Here is a 12887-nt window from a genome sequence, read left to right as displayed (position 1 = left end):
ATAAATATTGGAATCAGCACATTAAATCTTAAATAAAAACGGAAGCTGCTGGAAAAACTCAAGTCAACACTTGTTTCTCTCCGCACGAGTAAGCAGCGCGTATCTGGTGGATGGTGTTCTCACGTGTAATGGTGATACCCATATCGATGATCTGGCGTGTCTTGTAGAGGTTGCCATGGCAGGGTTGTGTGGTGTCGTGGTTGCTGTTCTCCTGAAGGCTGGGTAGTTTTCTGCAAACAATTATCTGATTGAGGTTGCGTGGTTGTTTGATTGGCTGTTCCAAATAATTTGAGCCCCAGGATATTACTGCAGGAGTTCAGATCCTTGTCCTAGGTCCAACTATCTTCAGCTATTCCATCAGTGGTCTTCCTCGTATGAGAAACCATGATATGGAGACGCCGGCGTTGGACTGGGATGGGCACAGTAAGAAGTCTTACAGCACCAGGTTAAAGTCCAACAAGTTTGTTTCGAATCACTAGCTTTTGGAGCTCAGCTCCTTCGTCAGGTGAGTAAAGTGGTGGGTTCCATAACAACATATATAGATAAAGTCAATGATGCTTTGAATGCGTGTCTTTGCAGGCAATTAAGTCTCTACAGGTCCAGATGGTGCGACTGGAGAGAGATAATCACAGGTTAAAGAGGTGTGCATTGTCTTAAGCCAGGACAGTTGGTAGGATTCCGCAAGCCCAGGCCAGATGGTGGGATGTGAATGTAATAAGACATAAATTCAAGGTCCCGGTTGAGGCCGTACTCATGCCTGCTGAACTTGGCTATCAGTTTCTGCTTGATGGTTCTGCTAGTCGTGAGTCCTGAAGGCCGCCTTGGAGAACACTTACCCGAAGATCAGAGGCTGAGTGCCCTTGACTGCTGAAGTGTTCCCCGACTGGAAGGGAACATTCCTGCCTGGTAATTGTCGCATGATGTCCGTTGTCGCAGCGTCTGCATGGTCCCGCCAGTGTGCCACGCCTCAGGACATCCTTTCCTGCAGTGTATGAGGTAGACAACATTAGCCGAGTCGCATGAGTAAGCAGCGTGTATCTGGTGGATGGTGTTCTCACGTGTAATGGTGATACCCATATCGATGATCTGGCGTGTCTTGTTGAGGTTGCAATGGCAGGGATGTGTGGTGTCGTGGTTGCTGTTCTCCTGAAGGCTGGGTAGTTTGCTGCAAACAATTATCTGATTGAGGTTGCGTGGTTGTTTGAAGGCAAGTTGTGGGGGGTGTGGGGATGGCCTTGGCAAGATGTTCGTCTCCATCAATGACGTGTTGAAGTCTGCAAAGAAGTTTCTCTGCTCCGGGGAAGTACTGGATGACGAAGGGTACTCTGTCGGTTGTGTCCTATGTTTGTCTTCTGAGGAGGTCGGTGCAGTTTTTTGCTGTGGCACGTTTGAACTGTCGATCAATGAGTTGAGCGCCATATCCCGGTCTTATGAGGGCGTCTGTCAGCGTCTGTAGATGTCTGTTATGTTCCTCCTTGTCTGAGCAGATCCCGTGTATACAGAGGGCTTGTCCATAGGGGATGGCTTCTTTAATGTGTTTGGGGTGGAAGCTGGAGAAGTGGAGCATTGTGAGATTATCCGTGGGCTTGTGGTAAAGCGAAGTGCTGAGGTGACCGTCCTTGATGGAGATGAGTGTGTCCAAGAATGCAACCGATTTTGGAGAGTCTGATGGTGGAAAGGAACTTATTGATGTCATTGTATAGTCGTTTCAGTGTTTCTTCGCCGTGGGTCCAAAGGAACAAAATGTAATCGATGTATCTGGTGTACAGCGTTGGTTGAAGGTCCTGTGCGGTGAGGAGGACTTGTTTGAACTTGTGCATGAAGATGTTGGTGTACTGAGGTGTAAAAATGGACCACATGGCTGTTCTGTGTGTCTGGACGAAGAAATTGTTTTCGAAGGTGAAGACATTGTGATCCAGGATTCTGTTCTGGAAATAATGAAGTGGATAGATAGGATAGATCCGGGTAGGTTGTTTCCACTGGCAAGTGAAAGTGAAAGCATAGCCTCAAAATAAAGGGAAGTAGATTTGGGACTGAGCTTAGGAGGAACTTATTCAGCCAAAGGGTTGTGAATCTATGGGATTCCCTGCTCAGTGAAGCAGTTGAGGCTGCTTCATTAAATGTTTTCAAGATAAAGATAGATAGTTTTTTGAAGAATGAAGGAATAAAGGGTTATGGCGTTTGGGCGGGAAAGTGGAGCTGAGTCCACAAAAGATCAGCCATGATCTCATTGAATGGCGGAGCAGGCTCGAAGGGCCAGATAGCCTACTCCTGCTCCTAGTTCTTATATTCTTATTATAAACTGGGACTGCAAGTCAGGTTTTCACTATTTGAAAATAAGGGGTCTCTCATTTAAGACAGAGAAAAGGGTTTTCTTTTCTCAGAGGTTTGCGAATCTTTGGAACTCTCTTCCTCAAAAAGCAGTGGGAGCAGAATCTTTGAATATTTTTCAGGTAGAGAGATAGGCTATTGGTAAAGCAAGGAGGTGAAAGGTTATGGGGGTAAGCGAAATGGAGATTTAAGGTTACAATCAGATCAGCATGATTTTATTGAATGGCGGAGCAAGCTTGAGGGGCCGAGTGGCCTGCTCCTGCTTCTAATTCGCATGTATGTTCATTCAAATGTATTTGAAGGATCAAATCGACTTTTAAATCTCAAGCTGTTTCTGAATTGTGCTCCTGATGGAGGTTGTTTCAATGTTAAATCCCCTGCACAAACTTGCTACAGGAGAATTCCATGCTGCCATTCTTTTCAGTCAGCTATAGCAGTAATAGCTGTCAATTTGGTACCTGTTATAATTATTATTGGGTGAACATTTTGAAATAATGGCAATTGACACCGAGCTGCTGGACCCAATCCCCAGATAACGTGCTCCCACAAATCCATCCAAAATTAGAACTTTGTGTGCCTGTCAAAATGCACAGCAAGTTAACCGCGTTTCCTCAACCCTTTCACCTCCACCATTTCTCTCCACGTTCGCAGAGTATAAAGATTGTGATTACTTTAATGAAAGGTTTAGTATCTCTTTAAAAATATTTTGCAGCATATATTTAATGCCATTTAAGCCTGATATTAGTGTGGATCAATTAAGCAATTTTCATTTCATTTCATTTCATTTCTGTCCGAAAACATTGCATCGCTTAAATTTCCAATGTTTCTGCTTTTCACATAAGACATTTGGAACATGTTGGCTAATGTTCAAAGAGGAATTGGCTCACAATTGAAACAGGAGTCAAAGCGGCTCCTGCTGGATATGATCCAAGGTGTCTACCTGCTGAATTTCTCTGTGACTGGACACATCAAGGTTCCCAGTCAACAGCTTTTCTAGTCGGATATGAAATTGCAAAGAAAGTGGGTAGCCTACAGAACTGAGTGAAACTCAGAAGTAACATGCAGAGGGAATCCACCTGTCCATAGCTCACCTGTGTTTCAACATTTTGCTACAAATATGTGCTGGGATTCTCCGAGCCCGCGCCGGGTCGGAGAATCGGCGGTATCGCGGGAAATTCCCACCACGGAGAATTGGCGGCAGTCATGCCCGCGCTGTCGACGCGGCACCGGTCGGGGGCCACTGGAAGAGCCCCCCGCGGCGATTCTCCGCGGTTGACCGGCCGAGTTCCCACCGAGTCCCGCCGGCGTGGTTCCAACCTGGTACCAGCCGGCAGGAGCTCAGACCCGCGGCCATGATGACCGTCAGGTGGGGGGAGGGGGGGAATGCATCAGTCTCGGGGGGGGGGGGGGGGGTGGCATCCAGGCCCACGATTGGGGGCTACCGATCAGCGGGCGCCCTCGATCTGGAGGGGGCTACCTCCTTCGCGGGGCCCGCTGTAGGGCTCCGCCATGTTGCGCAGAGACGGCCATCATGCACATACACCGGCGCGGTGATGTCCACCACGCGCATGCGCTGGGACGGCCACCACGTGCATGCTGCGGCGCAGAGACGGCCGTCGCACACATGCGCGGAAACGCGCTGGCCGTGCAGGCCACGTATCAGCGCCAGAGCAGCGCGCAGCACTCCGGCGCCATGCTAGCCCCCTGAGTGCCACTGAATCGCTGGGTCAGGTGGCCCGTTGACGCCGGTGTGCACCATTCCGGTGTTTACGCTGGCGTCAACACTTGGTCAGGATTTTGCAGAATCCCGGCCATGATCTCTGCCGGAACATTGATTTCCTCAATAAAAACAGAAGTAATCAGGGGGTCAGATAGGACAAACAAAGTCAGAGCACCCTGTATAATGGAAGAGGTGGAGGTTAAGATGGGCGGGAAAAGGGTGCAGTGCAGTAGCACAATGGATGGCACATTTGCTTCACAGTTCCACGGTCCCAGGTTCGATTCCCCACTGGGTCACTGTCTGTGGAGTTTACACATTCTCCCTGTGTCTGCGTGGGTTTCTTCCGGGTGCTTCGGTTTCCTCCCACAGTCCAAAGATGTGCAGGTTAGGTGGATTGACCGTGCTAAATTGCCCTTAGTGTCCAAAAAGGTTGGATGGGGTACTGGGTTACGTGGATGGGGTGGAGGCGTGGGCTGAAGTGGGGCGCTCTTTCCAAGAGCCAGTGCAGACTTGATGGGCCGAATGGCCTACTTCTGCACTGTAAATTCTACGATTCTATATGACAGATATCAGGCCGATAATACAAGTGAGAACCAGAATGAATATAGAAAGTTCAGGAATGAAATGGCAAAATTAGTTGAGTTAACTAAGTTAGTTAAGTTAATTTGAGTGAATTCTGCCAGCATGTATTTGTAAAAGATAGACCGTGCTTATTAATCAAATCGAATATTTTGATGATCAAAGTAACAGGGAAGGTTGATGAAGAAAATTCTGTTGATGCTGTCTGTATGAATTTTAAGAATGCACTCAACAAGGTACCACATAAAAGATTGGTTACCAAAATAGAGATTCACGGATTAGGATGATCAGCGATCAATTGGATAAAATGGTGGCTTAATGACAGAAAACAACGATTCATGATAAATGGTTATTTTTCAGTCTGGGGGATGATAGACAGTTATGAAATGAAAATCGCTTATTGTCACAAGTAGGCTTCAATGAAGTTACTGTGAAAAGTCCCTAGCCGCCACATTCCAGTGCCTGTTCGGGAGGCTGATACGGAAATTGAACCGTGCTGCTGGCCTGGCTTGGTCTGCTTTCAAAGCCAGCGATTTAGCTCTGTGCTAAACCAGCCCCAATGCTACTTCAGGCTCTGTGCCAGGACCACTGCTCCTTTGCTCCATATAAATGAATTTTGTCTTGGAATACAGAGTAGAATTTCAAAATTTGCCAATGATACCAAACTTAGAGGAGTGGCAAGCAGTGAGAGTGTTATGAATCACCTGAAACAGGGTATAGATAGGCTAGCAGAATGGGTAGGCAAGTGGCAGGTGAAAGTTAACATGGAGAAGTATAAGTATAAGTAGAGGCATTAAGTACAAAAGCAGGGAAGTTATGCTGAACTTTTATAAAGCTCTGGTTGGGCCCCAACTGGAGTATTGTGTCCAGTTGTGGTCACTACACTTTAGGATGGATGTGAGGGTCCGTGAGAAGGTGCAGGAGAGATTTATCAGAAAGGTCACGGGGTGGGGAATTTTAGTTCCAAAGTTAGGTTGGAGAAACTGGAGTTGTTCTGCTAGAAATAAAGGAGATTGAGGAATTTTTTGATAGCGGTGGACAAGATTATCACCATTTTAGATAAGGTGTACTTGGAAAAACTGTTCCCTTTGTCTGACAGTACATACGAACATATGAATTGGGAGCAAGAGTAGGCCACCCAGGTCCCTTGAACCTGCTCTGCCATTCAATAAGATCATGACTGATATGATTGTAACCTGCCTATGCCCGATTACCTTTCACCCCCTTGTTAATCAAGAATCTATCTAGCTCATCCTTGAAAATGAGCAAAGCTCGCAATATAGACTGAGGTGACCAAATGCTACTTGGGACATGTTGAATTTGGGTGGAGTCAATGGAAGGGAGAATTGGGAGAGATGTTTACGATGGCTGTTGAATCAATATTGTTCCTTTTACACAATCTCACAAAGTCAAATTTATTCCCATGGTGGCTCCTGATGCTGGGAACGGCAGAAGGGAACCATTATGAGTCAGAGTCCTGTAATGGATGGATGCATAGTGTACAACTCTTCTTGTTTAACAAAGCATTATTCAGAACAAATGTATGTCTCATACATCTGTCCAGTCCCATCATTTTAATACAAAGTTTAGAATTCTATCACCTTGATTTTATATTTGGCCTTCTTTACATTACCTTACAATAATTTATCTATTAACATAAGCATTACAATTCATCTGTATTAGTTTTTCTAACATTTTAACAATACTTACTGCCCCAATGAGAATAAAGGATTATACATGATAGTAGAGAACAGAATCTACAAAAGAACTCGAACATTTGCTTCTTCCTTCTGCTGAGCAGTGCCAGTATTTTTCTATGCGGCTCATTTTCAATGTCATTGGAATTTAATGTAGTAATGTCTCTTGAGCATTAGCTTGGCTAGGTCTGTGATGGCAAGGGAAATTAGAGTGTGTGAGAAAGGCAGATCAGTAATTGGCTGCTTAAATTGTTACTGTTTAAACATTAGTAATGCTACATTTGGCATGCCAGCAATTGCTGAAAGTAGCCTTGGCTGTGTTGCTCCTTGTCATAAGAAACTAAATAGTGAGATTGATTCTCACGTATCTTGGGGCCCTATCTCCCCGTGGAGACAAAATTCTGCAACATATAAACACATTGTTGTCTAGACTTTGCAGGCAAAATAACAACAAGTTAACGATGCCCACTATGTTAAGTGCGTAGGTAGTCTACTGATATGTGGCAGGGATGAGATATTGGGTGCGATCTAATGACCTCGTTGCGCCGGGCGCAAATCCAAGCAAGCCGGTTAGATCACGGTAGAGTCCGAATTTGAACTGTGCCAGGCGCCGATCGGTTTCTGATCAAACCAGTCTGCTCCCCATGGTGAGATCCGGATCCCACCGCGGTGTGGCGAGAAATCAATAATCACCAATTAAGGCCAATCTCCATCCTAGTGACGGGAAGGACCCATTATCTATCAGCCTCCCATGATCTAACTGGCTCCCCAGCGAGTGGTCATGGGGGTGCCCTTTAGCACACCTATTTATAAACGTGAAGCTAGCGCAATGGCTACTGTGGGGTTTGGAGGAGGTGAGGAGCCATCTTGGAAATCAGGCAATCAGCCCGGGGGCTCAGGGTTGCTGCTCCAGTGCTTGGGGTGAATGGGAGTGTCCCCAGGAGGGGGAAGGGTGTCAGTCGGGGGTGTTGGCTGCCATCGGTGGGGGGTCGCCCTGGGCTGGGGGGGTCACTTTAACCCCCACCGATCATCTTGGCCTCTGGCCATGGAACTGAAGGCTATTGTTAATAGGGAATTGGCAATGTTAGTCATTTAAGCTCTTCACAGCTCCCAGGTGGTTCCCCTGGATAGACCTGCCATGTAGTAGGTGGGTGTTACTGCCTGGCACCCGATCAGACTGGGAAGCCTGGACACTTTGCCTGAACACTGGAGGCATCAACACTTCAGTGGCAGCAGCCAACAATCAAACTGGGTCTCAGCACTGGGGATATCCCCACGACTAGAAGGTGGGTGTGTGGATCAGGGAGGGGGGTTACCTCCCGGGTCCCAGTACTGTTTTGGGCAGGATCTGGGGTCCAGACTCTGGGGTCTGGGGCCAGGGACCCCTGCTGTGGCCAGTGTGCCTGTGCAGGGCAGGTTCCTGTGATCTTCTCTGCTGGGTCTATCAGGATGCTTTGAGAACACAGTGTTAACAAAGAACATCAAGCTGAGTTATTGAACAAAGCTGATTTATTTACACTACTAAATTAAAGATTCTGACCAGTCAAACAGGAATAGTTATTAGGTAAAACAATACGATATCTCTGCCGACAGAACTCTATGCGACACACCTAATATATTTCACGTCTAACAACCTTCTCCCAGAATCCCAGGAGACACATGATAGTTATACAACTGCTCCTTTCTCCATCTGGTGGGGAGAAGTAGTATTATCTTATTGTTAACCCTTTGTATTCCTTACATTACAGGTCCCCAAGCAGAACTGGCTCATTGGATGGCACCCTGAGATATGGCAGGGAGAGTAAAGGTGGGGGAGGCTTGAGGGATTTGAGTGTACCAGGGTGGAAGCCATAACAAGTTGTCGGTCACTCATCCTCTCCAATTCCTTACAGATATCATGATATGGATGATGTTGTGGACTACGCAATAGCTGTACTCGTGGTGCTGCTGGCAGTACACGTGATCTGACACGAGAGAAGGCGGCGGCAGAAGAGTTGACAGAAGCTTGAGGCGGCAGCCCAAGTGCAGGGGCCTCTGGCTCACACCCCGAGGACCCGGCCACCCATCAGGCAGGTGTGGGCCCCAGAGGGGGAGGCCGGTGATGGCCCAAGGTGTAGAGGCATCGCTGGTTATTTGAACAGATATTGGACAGCATGTGCCACAGGAGGCTCCACCTCAACGAGGGCATGGTGCGGCACCTGTGCTGCGTCCTTGCAAACTTGGCACACCGCCCCCCCCCGTGATCATCAAGGTCACCGCAGCCCTGAATATTTATGCCTCGGGTTCATTCCAGAGGCGGGATTTTCCCACCATCCCGTCATCACATGTATTTCGCCGATGATCTACCGGTCCCACCGGTGTCAACGTGATCCCATTGACACCATCTCTCGTCATTGGGAAACCCATGCACCAACATGGGTCTGGAATATCCTGGCAGCATGAACATCCTTCCCCAGAGCTTGAACAGGGACTTGTGCAGCATACCCACACAGCCCACAAATGTATTTGTGAAGTCACGGATGCCCTGTTTGCCCGGGCAGCTGACTATATGAACTTTGACCTGGATCAAGCCCATCAAGGCAGAAGGATTCTCCGCCAGCACCGGGATGCCCCAGGTCTGGGGGTCATGGATGGCACGCATGTCGCCTTGCGTGTACCGGGCGTTCTGGGAGCGCCCTTCATTCAAGGAAGGGGTTCCACTCCCTGAACGATCAAATTGTGTCAACTGCCGCCTCAAGATCATGCACGCGTGGGCACTTCCCAGGGAGTGTACATGACAGCTGCGTCCTGGGGCAGTCGGAGCTCACTGGCATCTTCGAGGGACATGCCAGAATGATCGGTTGACTCTTGGGGGGGGGGGGGGGGGGGGGGGGGGGGGGAGGCACACCCACTTAGGTCCTTGCTAATGACGCCAATGCAGAGGCTGGTGAGCAATGCAGAGACCCGATATTACCAGGTCCATGTGGCCACCCATGCTGTCATCGAGCATTGTATCAGAATGCTGAAAATGTAGTTCCGATACCTCGGCCGCTCTGGTGGCGCACTGCAGTACACCCTCCGGACGTTCACCCGCCTTGTAGTGGTCTGCTGTGCCATCCACAACTTGGCACAGCAGCAGGGCGATGTGCTGGAGGTGGAGGAGGAGGAACATGCAGCCTCATCTGAGAAGGAAGACGAGGCAGAGCCGGACCAGGAGGTGCTGAAGGACGAGTCCTGGGAGAACCCACAGGAGCAGCTGGAGGATAGATGACAGGCGGTGACAGGGAAGGTCCCCCGGAGGACAATGGAGGCCCTCGTCCTCGCCCTCTTCTGATAGGATGTGGCTTCGTCCTGGGATGTGGCTTCGTCCATCATCTCACCCCCTCAACCCTTGCCACCCACTGCGCCCCTTATCCGTCCCACCTTTCCCAATCCACCTCTCCCTCCCCCCTCTCCACATAACCATTCCTTGCAGCCTTCCCCCCACCCCCCAATCGTCCTGTTCCACCCTCCCAAGGAGTGATGTTACATCACTCCAGGGTGATGGGCCTGTGTCAGCATTGCGAATGGGTCAATATACAAGGGAGGAGGGTAATGAGAACCTGCTGTGAGCTGGGCTCTGGTGCTCCTGAATCTGTGCCATACTGACAGCACACTCACACCCATCACCTGCGCGTGGTGGGGTGCAGGCCGGCCCACAGTGTGGAATAACAATCATGTCCCCAACTGTCCCTAGGTACTGATGCTGCCATCCACCTCCACCCCAGTGTTTACTCAGTGATCCTCAATCTTCTTAGCCTTACGTACTACATCTAGGCGTGTCCATGAGATGCATATCAGAGGTGGAGGCAGCCTGCTGCTTACTGTGCCCTGTGGCCTTAGATGCACCTGGCAGGCATCCTTTGGAGCGCCTGGGGCTGGAGGGCCCTAGCCAACTTGTTGGTGGCATGCGCCTCGCCGTGCCACTCTGTTCCACTCATTGACCCCAAGACGTGCCATTGTCAGGAGGGGGCGATTTGTGAGAGCTGGAGGGGGGTCATTTGGGAGACCACTGCCGTCACCCTGTAGGTCTGGGTTGGCCTCCAGCGTTCCCTCCTCCTAGTTGGTGCCTGTAGGCCCCTGGGGCTCACCTTGGGACAGAGGGGCAGCTAGATTTAGCTCCTGAGGCCCCTATATCACCTGGCTTTGTGTGCTCTGGTGGCTCCCCATTTTATGCACCATGGTGCCAATGCCCTCAGCAATGCCCCCTTGTGACCGTGCCACACTCTGCTATGTCTCGCCAATGTCTACCTGCATCTGGGCCATGGTCCTCAATGACTGGGACATGCTCTGGAGTGCTGTGGCAATGCCCACCTGAGACTTGGACACTGTCCTCAGCTACTGGGACATGCTCTGGAGCACCTCGGCAAGGTACACCTGCCTCTTGGACACGTTCCCCAGTGACTGGGACATGCTGTCTTGGCCCTCAGCCATGATCGTCACTGACTGAGCAATGTCTTGGACACCACCAGTCATGCTGCTGACCTCGTGCTCCAGGCTCTCCATTGCAGTCGACACCCTAGCAGTGTTGGCCTTGGTGCCATGCATTGCCAACAGCATCTCCTTCAGACAATAAGACATAGGAGCAGAATTAGGCCATTCGGCCCATCGAGTCTGCTCCGCCATTCAATCATGGCTGACATTTTTCTCATCGCCATTCTCCTGCCTTCTCGCCATAACCCCTGATCCCCTTATTAACCAAGAAGCTCCTATGCCTGTAGCCTTTGGCACTCCTGCAAACGGCTATGAACCTGCTGGACTCTCGCTTTCAACCCCCTCTGAATATCATGGCTGCACCCTTGCGCCTGAATCAGCTCCGGGATAACCTGATCCAAAAGCTGAGCATCTGACTGGGATCCAGCTGGGTTTGGGATGCAGCAGACCTCCGACTGCTGGCCCCCCGGGACGTTCCTGCCTCTACCTGATGTACATCAGCAACTGTGTGATGCTCATCAGATTGTACCCCAGGAGCCTGTCCACTACATTTGCCCACCGAGGTGTGTGTCTCGTGCTGGTGGAGTGTGGGGATGACAATATGATGCCTCGATGATGGAATCCTTGGAGCTCTCCTCTGAGATGTTCTCTTGGGGAGCGGGGGGGAGGTGGGGGGGCTGAGGAGGGGGAGACGGAGGGGGGGGGGGGCAACTTGCTGGGAGGGGCACCCCAGATAAGCCATTACCATCAAATGGAAAATGGACTTGTGGTCAGTGGGATGGATGGATCAACACACTTGTGACGGGTCATCTGGGTGGAGGCTGGTGGATACTCACCTCTGCCGTACAGGCTAATCATTGATGACCGATCTGTCCTCGGACACGTCTTCTTCCTCCAGGACCTGTTCCTTTTAGGGGGTGAGGATTCTGTCCGCCACCCCACTGCTCATCTGGCCCCTATCCCACGTGTTATGGGCCAACTTCTCCTGAGGGGGTAAAGAGAGGAAATCGTGAGCCGCATGCTTCATCGTGGGCTGGGGGGTGAACTATGACAGGGGTCAGGCGTGGGCACCGCCGCTGCGCATGGGTGGGGTGCACAGGTGGGTGTCGGGATGTGTTGGGGCGCAGGTGCAGCATTTTACTGGGGGGGGGGGGGGGTGGGGTGGCGCGGTGCCAAGCGCAGGGTCGTCGGGGTGGGCAGCCGGGAACGGGAGGTGGGACAGGTGCTGGGGGTCGATGCCAAATCACCTGTATTTTCCGGTGGCGGTCATTGAGCTTCTTGCAGCACTGGATGGCGATCATCCTGGTGACACTCCTCATGCTGAAGTCCACTGCCTTCTAGGCGGCACTGGCTGCCCCATGGCTGACCCTCCGACCCCTTTCGGGGGAACAGCTCCTGTCTGGACACCACCACATCCAACTGTTGGGCCAGCTTGGCATCACCGAAACATGTGGCTGGTCTGTGCAGTGGCATGGCTGCGTGCTGTCTGGGGTTTGCTCTGCAGCATCGGTTTAAGTGCTGCTCCCCCTTGTTAGTGGGGAGGTGCCGAGCATGGCCCCGATGAATCAGCTGCCGGAACAGCCAGTTCCGACATGAAGCCTGTGGGGCATCAAGTGATAGTACAGTGGGTAGCCTGTTGTTTCACAGCACCAGGGTCCGAGGTTCGATTCCCGACTTGGGTCACTGTCTGTGCAGAGTCTGAATATTCTCCCTGTGCCTGCGTGGGTTTCGTCCGGGTGCTCCGGTTTATTCCTACAAGTCCTGAAAGACGTGCTGTTAGGTAATTTGGACATTCTGAATTCTCCCCCGGTGTACTCGAACAGGCGCCAGAATGTGGCGATTAGGGGCTTTTCACAGTAACTTAGTTTCGGTGTTAATGTAATCCTACTTGGGACAATAAAGATTATTATTATTAAGTGCCCTAATTAACATTAGATACCGGTGACACGCTCACCGGGCCGGCCGTCGGGAAACACCCGGCAATTGCCGCTCACTTCCACACTTAGAAACTATTCCGTTAGATCGCGCCAATGGTGTGAGTTGCAAACTTTCACAGATTACTCTGCAATTTGAGCACTTTGCTTTTAGCTTCACTGAAACCAGTTAAC

General features: G+C 50.5%; 1 protein-coding gene across 6 annotated transcripts in view; it reads right to left on the bottom strand.

Annotated features, from left to right (window-relative positions):
* The window catches only part of LOC119975498 (SPHK1 interactor, AKAP domain containing), a 545083-nt gene that overhangs the window by 291598 nt on the left and 240598 nt on the right, over positions 1-12887 (bottom strand). For 3 of the 6 annotated variants that reach the window (XM_038815237.1, XM_038815241.1, XM_038815242.1), the window contains exon 1: positions 6341-6515. The exons of the other annotated variants lie outside the window; for them this stretch is intronic. In XM_038815237.1, the coding sequence (XP_038671165.1) occupies positions 6341-6407 (67 nt within the window). In that variant the 5' untranslated portion in view covers positions 6408-6515. Of the gene's footprint in view, positions 1-6340; positions 6516-12887 lie in introns of those variants that run through there. 6 annotated transcript variants of the gene reach the window in all.

Source organism: Scyliorhinus canicula, chromosome 13 (genome assembly GCF_902713615.1).
Source record: "Scyliorhinus canicula chromosome 13, sScyCan1.1, whole genome shotgun sequence".
NCBI lineage: Eukaryota > Metazoa > Chordata > Chondrichthyes > Carcharhiniformes > Scyliorhinidae > Scyliorhinus > Scyliorhinus canicula.
Note: the sequence above shows the minus strand (reverse complement) of the source record. Positions and strands in the feature narration are given on the sequence as shown.